Source organism: Tribolium castaneum, chromosome 1 (genome assembly GCF_031307605.1).
Source record: "Tribolium castaneum strain GA2 chromosome 1, icTriCast1.1, whole genome shotgun sequence".
NCBI lineage: Eukaryota > Metazoa > Arthropoda > Insecta > Coleoptera > Tenebrionidae > Tribolium > Tribolium castaneum.
This window is the reverse complement of record NC_087394.1, coordinates 11,424,416-11,434,306: the sequence shown is the minus strand read 5'-3', so window position 1 is coordinate 11,434,306 and position 9,891 is coordinate 11,424,416. Positions and strand designations below refer to the sequence as shown.

The 9,891-nt window shown below is 28.6% G+C and overlaps 3 protein-coding genes across 4 annotated transcripts in view; 2 read left to right on the top strand and 1 right to left on the bottom strand.

The window, feature by feature from the left end:
* Position 1: 1 nt before the first annotated feature.
* sPLA2A (phospholipase A2A) lies at positions 2-8,757 on the bottom strand. 2 transcript variants are annotated; one of them, XM_015978424.2, is made up of 4 exons: positions 8,326-8,757; positions 8,118-8,277; positions 7,912-8,070; positions 2-139 (listed from the first exon to the last, which is right to left on the bottom strand). In XM_015978424.2, exons 1-4 carry the CDS (start codon positions 8,612-8,614, stop codon positions 61-63), a joined length of 687 nt encoding a protein of 228 aa, XP_015833910.2. In that variant the 5' UTR covers positions 8,615-8,757; the 3' UTR covers positions 2-60.
* Positions 3,137-4,770, top strand: LOC107397632 (uncharacterized). Its single transcript, XM_064358775.1, has 6 exons — positions 3,137-3,320; positions 3,367-3,554; positions 3,603-4,120; positions 4,173-4,272; positions 4,322-4,432; positions 4,486-4,770. The coding sequence occupies exons 1-6, from the start codon at positions 3,302-3,304 to the stop codon at positions 4,768-4,770; spliced, it is 1,221 nt and encodes a 406-aa protein (XP_064214845.1). The 5' UTR covers positions 3,137-3,301.
* Positions 8,758-9,746: 989 nt separating the features above from the next.
* Positions 9,747-9,891, top strand: part of Galt (Galactose-1-phosphate uridylyltransferase) — a 131,824-nt gene continuing 131,679 nt past the window's right edge. The window contains exon 1 of the mRNA XM_008193145.3: positions 9,747-9,768. The gene's annotated coding sequence lies outside the window, so the exon portion shown is untranslated. The remainder of the gene's footprint in view (positions 9,769-9,891) is intronic.

The window sequence follows — 9,891 nt, the reverse complement described above, 5'->3', positions numbered from 1 at the left end:
TCTGCTGTTTTATTTTTCACAACTTTCTGGTAAAAGAAAGATTCTGTTTTAACACAGGTTTTAATAGTTTGGAACGTCGAACCATTCGTACACTTTGTCTTTGGTTTCGTCCAATTCGTATTCTTTACATTTGCGTCTCCTAAAAATAAAACGTGTACATTTATTTGAGGTTAATTATTATGATGAAGACGGCGAAAAAATCATATGTATACCACTAAAGGAAAGCCTCTTCTCTCCTTTAGACATAAATTAATTCGTCTTCGGGAAAGAATCCATGTCTTTCAGTTCTTCATGCCCATATAAGTAGTTTTTAACACTTACGAACTCGGAAAATGACCGAAATTTTTCTTCTCAGAGTGCTGTTTATGTTACCCTAATGTTATCCTGTTTATGTAAGCCAAGGACAAAGGAAATAAAGCATTTAATAGACGGGATATTCCGTCTGAACCCAACGTTAGAAATAATGCGACTTTTAATAAAGAGATCCATATGAAATTTAGTACAGGGTGCTGCACTTTGGATGTCTAAATAGAAGCTCTCCGAAACTAAGGTTTAGAGAAAAACAACTTACACACTTTCGGGTCCGTTTAAAAAAAAATTGGCCAAAACCGAATTCCGCTATCTATCGTCTTTTGTTTTCGACTTATAACAAAAGTTGACATATTAGCAGAATATTGAAAAATTCATATCTTCCTTATTATAAAAGATACCCATTTTAAACAAACACATTACTTAGGCACTTTTTTACAGAGAATGTAATAATGTTAGCGATTATTTTAATTATTCGTTTAGCTGTAATAACATAAAGTTGGCGTATTTTTTTAAACAGAACTCATAGGCGTCTGTGATATTTTTGAAAAGCTTACTTTTTCTGATTTGATATGTCTATGTAATACGTTATTTTTAAATATTAAAATCAAAACATATTTCTTTATAGCAAGCTATTTAGGATTTTCAATTAAAACTATGCAAAATATACAGTGTGTTTTTTAATGATTCTATCTAGTCGTCTGTGAATTTCTCATGTAAAATCGGAAAATGCCGCTTCATATAACTAATGGAAGGCATTTAGACATCGAATATTACCATTCTCCATTTATTAAGACCCTATTTGGTGAATTCGGAAATAAGCTTTGATAGTAAAAGTATTTTCTTGCCCGGTGTAACAATTTAGTTGCATTTTAACGAAATTTTCAAAAGAAATTAATTGAATTTCTCAAATGAAAGATTTGACATTTATTGACAGAGGATTCAATTGAGCAGAGCAGTACAAATTTTTTTACATGTTAACCAATTTCAAAGTTAACTAGATGAGAATCATTTAAAAACGCATTGTATAACCCAACAAGTTTTTATATGTATAATTTAATGATTTTTTAAACACTAATTTAAAATGGCGAGGTTACATTGTCATTTTATTTTCTAATTAAAAATGAAATGTCTGAAAAAGAAAAATCTTATTAATTGTATGATTGCCTGTCAATAATTTTTTTTACAAAAAAATGTTAATCCAAACATGAAAATCAAATCCCATCAGCGGTAAAAAATACATAATATTATCAACATCACCTCCACTGCATTTCATGAAATCAACTAAATCATAAAAATGTGTTATCAAATGGTAATGACACATAGTTTTCAGTTTTCTGCACATTTTTTTATGTAACTCAAATTTGCGACGATCGTATATTTAATTTTCTTTAAACGAAAATAGTTTATTTTTATAATTTTTAACTATTAAAGTTATTAATACCGTTCACAAAATTTCACACCTTTTATGTGAAATAATTTTTCCAGGGCCAACTACTTTCATATTTTTTAAATATATTTTTATATATCAGTTTAGAAAAAAATAAGCTTTTCGAAAATGTCATAGCCAACTATGAATCCTATTTAAAAAAATACAACTTTATGTTATTACAGCTAAACGAATGATTAAAAAAAACGCTGATAACATTATTAAATTATCTGTAAAAAATATCTTTGTTTCAAATGTTTATTTTTTATATTAATAACAAAGTTAAGATTTCGCGAAAATGTCAATTTTGTTTATTAGTGTCAAAACAAAAAACGAAAGGATGTGGTTTTGACCAAAATTATTTTCTCAAAAAACGGACCCAAGAATGCGTCACTCGTTTTCGCAGCCCCACTTAATATATATTTTTTTAATGACAACACTTTCCGTTATACGGTATGAACTTTGTTACTTAAAATACAAAATTATATTTTCCATTGTGTTTTGGATTACTCAAGTTTTTTATGATAGACCTCCCCTGTCCCCATACCCATATTTAGCTAGTTTTGTGTATTTATTAGTTTATTACACTTCTAAAACAAAATCTCTTTTTACACCCTTCCTCCAAATTTGATTTTTCTTTTAGTATATATATTATTATTCGAGCTTTATCAAGTTTAAATATTTGGAAATCGTATTTGGGTATTTGAAAGTAAAAACTTACAAAGCTAAATAAAAGCTAACAAACCCCAAATTTCAAATACCTATAAATCACTTTTCTCTTATCGGTATTAATAATGTTGTTGCTTATTGCGTAGATGCGAGTAGAGGTAGTACACCTAATTTTGTTATTTTTTTATTTCATCGTCAAGAATAAAATCGTATTTTATCTATTGTTTACTTCAAGGTAAAACTAAATTTTACATAACAAAAAAATAAAGAAAAATAACAACGAATTGTGTTGAAAATTCTAGCAGAAGTTTTTTATCTTTTTTAAGATACTCTTTTTTCTATCGTTTTACTTATTTGTTACAAATAAAAAAGGAAATATTTTTAATAGGAAATCACAAATTAACGAATAAGTAAAATAAAACTATTTCATTTTTTTAAATTTTGTAGAAGGATCAGTGATATCCTAAAATTATTAAAAACAAAAGATCTATCAGTTTTTCGTCACAAAGTACGACATTTTTTGTGTGTCGTGTGACTGAACAACTGACCAAAAGTAGGTAATAACTCCAGTATAGTAAGCTGAATACGGCCATAATTTTTATAAAATAATTGGGATCCGCCTACACATTTTATAGACTACTTCGCTCATATTAGAGACGACTTCATCAGCGATGACATGTGATTACTAAACAGTACTAACTCTATGAATAATTCCATAAAAAAGGTTTTAAAACAGTTAGGAGTACTTACATACCATTTTTAAATATTAATAATGTTCAATGAATATTTTACAATTGTAGGTATTGATGATGTAATGAGTGTAGCTTGATCACAAATATTTTATTCATCACATTCTTTAACGACTTTTCGACTAGAAAGAGTTTCCCACTCAGCATGATGTCCGAATTTAATGGTAATGAACAGAGCTAAATTATAAGTATCGATTCATTAATTTTCAGACCCTTTTCTTGTGTGGAGAATGATATTTACGATTAATTTCAAGAAGTTCAAAATAACAAAGTTTTGCGAAATTGTGCTTATTGTAATTTACGCACTCGTTCACTGTCTACTGTTATACTACACGTTCACAAACTTCAGTGCAAATCTCTTAATTAGATATGGACCAGTAATGATATTCTACATATTTGTAAGTGAAAAAGTTGACTTTATTGTAACGATTTGGTTTTTTTTTGAGATGATTGCGGCAACAACTTTTTCTATTGCTTTGGAAGCGGAACTTTCTGAAGTGATTACATTTCTGGATGAAACTTGTTGGCCCCTTAATATGATAGCGGAAGATGCCCAAGTGAAGCTTCAACGAAAATGTCGCATCATAAATATGTGTATAGCATTTGTTGTGCTAATTATCTTAAGTGCAATCATTGTCAACTATCCGTTTTTTGGAGACCAGAGAGATTTTTTTATTTGTGTTAGAGTTTTCGAGGAATATTTTGGCGAATGGTCGTTCGTTCCTTACTACTTTTATTTCGCAGCATCTCCGTTTTTTTACTATAATTACTTTAAGCTTTGTTTTACTTTTGTTTACGCAGTTTTGGAAGCGGGATTACAATTCTTTCTAATTGAAGGATATTTGTTGCAAACGTATAAAGTGGATTATTTGAAACGTTGGAAATATTTAAAAGATAGTCGATATCAACAAGAACTTGGAAAATCGTTACGACTTTGTATTGTTCATCATATTGCTTTAAAGAAGTTCTAAAACGCTTACATTTGTGAGGAAACATACTTAATACATTATTTTTAGATTGGTTAAAATGATTGTGAATCTTACGGTAAATGGCATGCCGATTTTTCTGCTACTTGGGTCTCTTCTTTACATTAGTTGTTTTACGTTTACCATAAATGTAAGTTTATTGCAAAAACTTGGAAAAATTGGTAAGAAATAAATTGTAGCTCGTCAACTCGTTGACCAACATTTTAAAGACACGAATAATTTTGATGGGGGCAAGTTGTGTGGGCGTGACTGTACTGTTGTGTTGGAATGGCCAACAAATAATAGATGTGGTGGGAAAAAAAATAATGTTTTAGTTACGTGTTAAATTTTCATTTTATTACAGATAAGTAGCATTTTTACTACCTTAGTTGGAGCTCCTTGGTACTTTTGGAACCTTGATAACATTAAAATTCTTCTGATGTTCATAACAAATTGTACCAAGAATGATAGCATTGTTTTGGCCGGGATTTGTTTAGATTACAAACTTTTTGCTTCTGTGTGTACACCATGTGGGTTTGTGAATTTTTTTATTAAATTTTTGTTTCAGATCTTGCGAATCTCTTTCTCGTATGCTCTAGTTTTGTTCAATCTTCGCAAAGCTTCTGTCTCTTGGAACAACCAAAACTAATACAATTTCATGTTACAGAGAAAACATTCTCTTTTTTTGTATGCTATTTTGAATTCCTTTCGTTTAGAAGTTTTAGGATTATATATATATATATATATATATATATATATATATATATATATATATATATATAATTATTATATATTATTATATGAAATGAGCCATAATTATTTTTTCAGAATTTAAAATTGCCAACCAAAACAATAATTTTGGATCACTTTATAGTAGTAATGAAGTTGTGCACTAAATTGCATCGCAATTATTTATATTCCACCTTTATTATGAAAAATTACTCTAGAAATACAAACACAATTTACACTACATACAATTAAACACTTCATTAATTCTTCTTTAGGTATTCTATAAGAAAGTTTATCCATTGGCTACTTCATGGTAAAAAGGAATTTTATCGTCTAGAAAAATAAAGTTCACAACCATTGTTGTTTTTCTGTTTCTGTTTGTGACCTTTTTTTCATTGTTAAATTGTTTACCGTTTATAATAAAATTGTCAATCAAAATAACTCAAAAAAGTTAATCGAAATAGTGGAAGATGGAATAAAAGATGTATTGTACCGGGTGCTCAAAAACCGGCGCACCAACTCAATATCGGATGTGGTAGAGAGTTGCTTACATATAAAGGTCATAATAGTAAAAAAAATATTGTTATTAAAGTTATTAATAAATAACGAATTTTATTGTGTAAATAAATATCTCAAAAAACGCTTAATCTTTTAATTATAAGTATAGGGAAAGCTGTTAAAAATTCAAAAAATAACTCAGGGAATCCAACAACACAATAAAAACATAGCTTCCTGTTTCAAATATTCAAATAATAAAATTAATATTTTAAAAGTTGAAAGTATTTTAATTGAGTAGAGTCTAATGGATTATGAATGCCTAGAAAATTTCGGAATGATTTTCTTTTTTGAAATTACAATATTTCTAATGTAGAGTTTAGACGGAACATTCTGTACCTATTATTTCTTTTCCTTTGGGAACAATATATTTGTAGGTATTTATATTTTATTTAAGATCAGATAATAAGGTACAAATTTGGAACTAGAATTGGTACGATATTCTAGTCCTAGTGTTAAGTTTATTCTCGCAAAATCAATAAAAAAATACCTTATTTAATAGAACTATGTGTTGAGAGTTTTTTTTTTGTAAAAATTAGACCTATAGAGGGTGATTCTTTTAGGACTTACCTACATTAGAAACTTTTTAACAACTTCTAATACAGCTACAACTTTAAAATTTTGTATACGATCCAAATCAATCATTCTGAGTTCAACTAAATTATTTTCAAAATGGCTGAGCTTCCGAAACTGCAAAAAATTGGCGCCAAGTTTGAAATTTTAACTATTAACCACACATTTTTATTCCATATTTGAATCTACCTTCACAAGCTGAGTAAAATTTACCCAAGTTGTTGGTACTTACCTGTCATACTTTTTGACATATGTAATTTTTTTGTATAAATTTTTATTTGCAAGGGTTTATTTAAGCTATTACAACCCTTGAACCCTTTACGACAAGTGAATAATTTTTTATATTTGATAACTGAAGGTTCGAGGAGTTTTCTAGAATTTTCGAAATTGTTAATAGTCAAAATTCATGGCTAGTGTGATTTTTTTTTAAATGTTTTTTTTCAAACTGAACGAACCTATTTTATTAACGACAATCCAAGGAATATCGATATTTGCGGCGGCTTTTATCAATACGTTTTAATACCTATTTCTTACAGTTTTTGAAAAAAATCACAAAAAACAGATTTTACTTCGTAATTTTCATAGTTCATCAAGTAGACCTTGCAAAATTGTCAACAATTGTCAAACATTAATATTTTATTTAGATTTTAGTTAGTTCATTATCGAGTAAGCAGTAAAACAATAATATTTAATTATGGTTTACTATAACTTAGTGAATTATGTAAAGTAACTCAGTCAGGCATCGAATTTTAAGCTTCTTGAATGAAAACAGTGAACAAATTGAACATTTCTTTTAATAAATAGCACAATTTTATCGTATTTTTTCAAAGTTTACTTGATTAAAAATGAAAATAATGAGCCAAAATTTTGTTTTTTGTGATTATTTCAAAAACTGTAAGAAATAGATATGGAAGATGTGAATAAAAGTTGCATAAAAATTGTGTTCTTTTGATTGCCATTGAAAAAACAGGGTCATTTCATTTGAAAAAACTGTTTTATAATCATTTTTTAATTATTTAAAAAAATCAAAGTAGCGTTGCAATTTGACAGTTCACAATCCTAAAGACTTTGAACCTTTGGCTGTCAAATGCAAAAAGAATTATTTACTTATTGTAAAGGATTCACGAAACTCCTGCAAATGAAAATTTGTATAAAAAAATTGACATACATACGTCAAAAACTGACAGATCAGTACACCTAATGTACATGTTACTCAGTTTCAAGAGGCAAATTCAAAAATGCAATAAAAATAGGTGGTCACTATTTAAAACTTCAATTTTTCGTAGTTACGCAAAAAGTTGGCTCCAATTTCTCATAGTTCCGGAAATTCAGCCATTTTGAAAATAATTTAGTTGAAGTCAAAATGGTCAATTTAGATTGTATTCAAAATCTTAAAGCTCTTAAATCTTAGGAAGATTTTATTCTAGTGTACGTAATAGAGTTTTAATCTTTGACAATTTCAAAATGAGCCCCCTGATGATGACCTACTATTGAGTCAAAACTTAGGTGGAAATAAACAATTTCCTCTTTATAAAAAAAGTATCGTCTTCAACCGATTTTTCACCACTTGGCGACTTGAGCTATTTAAGTTTCAAGGAATCATCAAAAATGGACTCGTTTGAACGAAAGGTGTATAAACATTTTAATTTTTGACCGAAACAAAACGATTTGGCTCTTTTTTTGGAGTTGATAGAAATTATTTTATTTCAACGAAACTACCAAGCAAATCGTCGTTTAACCGGCGAAAGGAAATTATCTTTTTTTTTTATTAAATAATAATAACTATTCATTTTTTTGAAATAAAGATACCTAAATTATGTTATAAATAATACAAGAAAATTAAAATTCAAAATAAAATAAAAAGCACTTCTGTCGTGTTTTCGTCCATTGTTGAAATTGAAAGTGTTAAAAAATGTGAAAAAAATAAACTTACGGCAAATATGAATATTTCTTGCAAGAAACGATCGGATAATCCTCCCGATAGCACTGAGTGCCCAAAGCCGTGAAATAAATCTGGCCAATTTGTGTCGAAACCCGGCTGTTGACCGACTTGAGACACTTGTGGAACTCTTCATCACACTCACAATTTAATCTACAACCAGTAGTAAAATTCCAATTCCAAAGAAATAACTCTTTTACCTCGTAAAAAACGACGGATTTGTGAGGTTGTGCTTAGATTGATACCCTTCGATAATATCAGGACACAAGTCGTGGTTCCTACAACATTTATCAGTATCCCGAAATTCACCAAAATCGTTTTCGTCTTCGGCGATGTTTCCAGCTCCGCACCATTTGGTTCCTAACATTAAATTATAATTTTTTTGGCATTATTTCGTAATAATTTTACCGGGGAAAATGAAGAACCAGTTCGGCATTCTGACCTGATCCGAACGCCCTAATTCTTCAACTTCAACGCTATCAAAATCAACATTGTTGTCCCAAATTATTTGGACGCAGTTGCTTTTGCCATAAATTAACGAGAAAATAACAAAGGGGAAGAAGTAACGCATTTTAGTGTGATACTGGGTTCGGAAGACTTCCCACATTTTTATATACTTTTCGAAATTTGTTTTACATAATTTTATGTATCGTGTGATTTCTTTGTGGTATCTTTTGGTTAAAATGTACTGGGTCATTTATCTATTAAAATTCATTCAAATAAGGGGACAAAATTTAAGTTATTGTGCATTGATTGAGGGTGATATGGATTGTATTTTGTTAACAATATCTCCAACATATTTTTACATACAATGGCTTTAATCAATATTTAATCTAATTATATGTTATTAGGTTGTGTCTACTTGAAATATTGATAAAACTATACATGATTCTTTAGAGCCTACTTTAGAAACTTTTTAACTTCTAACTAGCTCTAGCTTTAGGATTCTGTATATAATCAAAATCGGCCATCTTGAATTCAACTAAATTACTTTCAAAATGGCTGAATTTTTGGGACTGCGAGAAAGTGGCACCAACTTTGACATTTTAAATTGTAACCACCTATTTTTATTGCATTTTTGAATTTGCCTTTTGAAACTGAGTAAAATATACCCTAGTTTGTTGGTACTTATCTGTCATAGTTTTTGACTTATGTAATTTTTTTTATACAAATTTTTATTTGCAGGGGTTTATTTAAAATATCACGACTTGTGAACCCCTTAAAATATGTGAATAATTCTTTTTGCAAAGGTTCGAAGGGTCTTCTTAAATTTTCAGGATTGTCAACTATCAAATTGCAAGGCTACTATGATTTTTGAAAATTATGATTAAAAAATGGTTATAACACAGTTTTTTCAAATGGAATGACTCTGTTTTTTCAATGACATTCAAAAGAACATCTATTTTCATGCAGGCTTTTATTAACATCTTCTATATCTATCTCTTACAGTTTTTGAAATAATCGCAAAAAACTGAATTTTAGTTCATTATTTTCATTTTTAATCAAGTAAACTTTGGAAAAATACGACAAAATTGTGTTATTAATTAAAAGAAATATTCGATTTATTCACCATTTTCATTCAAGAAAGTTAAAATTCGATGCTTGACTGAGTTACTTTACATAATTCACTAAGTTATAGTAAACCACAATTAAATACTATTGTTTTACTGTTTATTCGATAATGAACTAACTAAAAACTAAATAAAACATTGAAGGTTGCCAATTGTTGACCATTTTGCAAGGTCTACTTGATTAACTATAAAAATTATAAAGTAAAATCTGTTTTTTGTGATTTTTTTCAAAAACTGTAGGAGATAGGTATAAGAAGTATTAATAAAAGTCACCATAATTATTGATGTCCTTTCGATTGCCGTTAACAGGGTGGTTCTATTTGAAAAAAAAACGAGTTATTGCAGTTTTTTGATAACTATTTTGAAAAAATCATACTTGCCATGAATTTTGACATTTGACAAT

Bases quoted from the DNA above. Each gene is read 5' to 3' on its own strand.
- LOC107397632 (XM_064358775.1), top strand. The intron at 4,121-4,172 runs GTTCTAAAACGC...CATTATTTTTAG, and splicing joins CATCATATTGCTTTAAAGAA to ATTGGTTAAAATGATTGTGA. The intron at 4,273-4,321 runs GTAAGTTTATTG...AATAAATTGTAG, and splicing joins GTTTTACGTTTACCATAAAT to CTCGTCAACTCGTTGACCAA.
- sPLA2A (XM_015978424.2), bottom strand. From the start codon at position 8,614: ATGACCCAGTACATTTTAACCAAAAGATACCACAAAGAAATCACACGA. The intron at 8,071-8,117 runs GTAAAAGAGTTA...TACTGGTTGTAG, and splicing joins AATCCGTCGTTTTTTACGAG to ATTAAATTGTGAGTGTGATG. The intron at 140-7,911 runs GTAAGTTTATTT...TTTTATTTTTAG, and splicing joins AAGAAATATTCATATTTGCC to GAGACGCAAATGTAAAGAAT.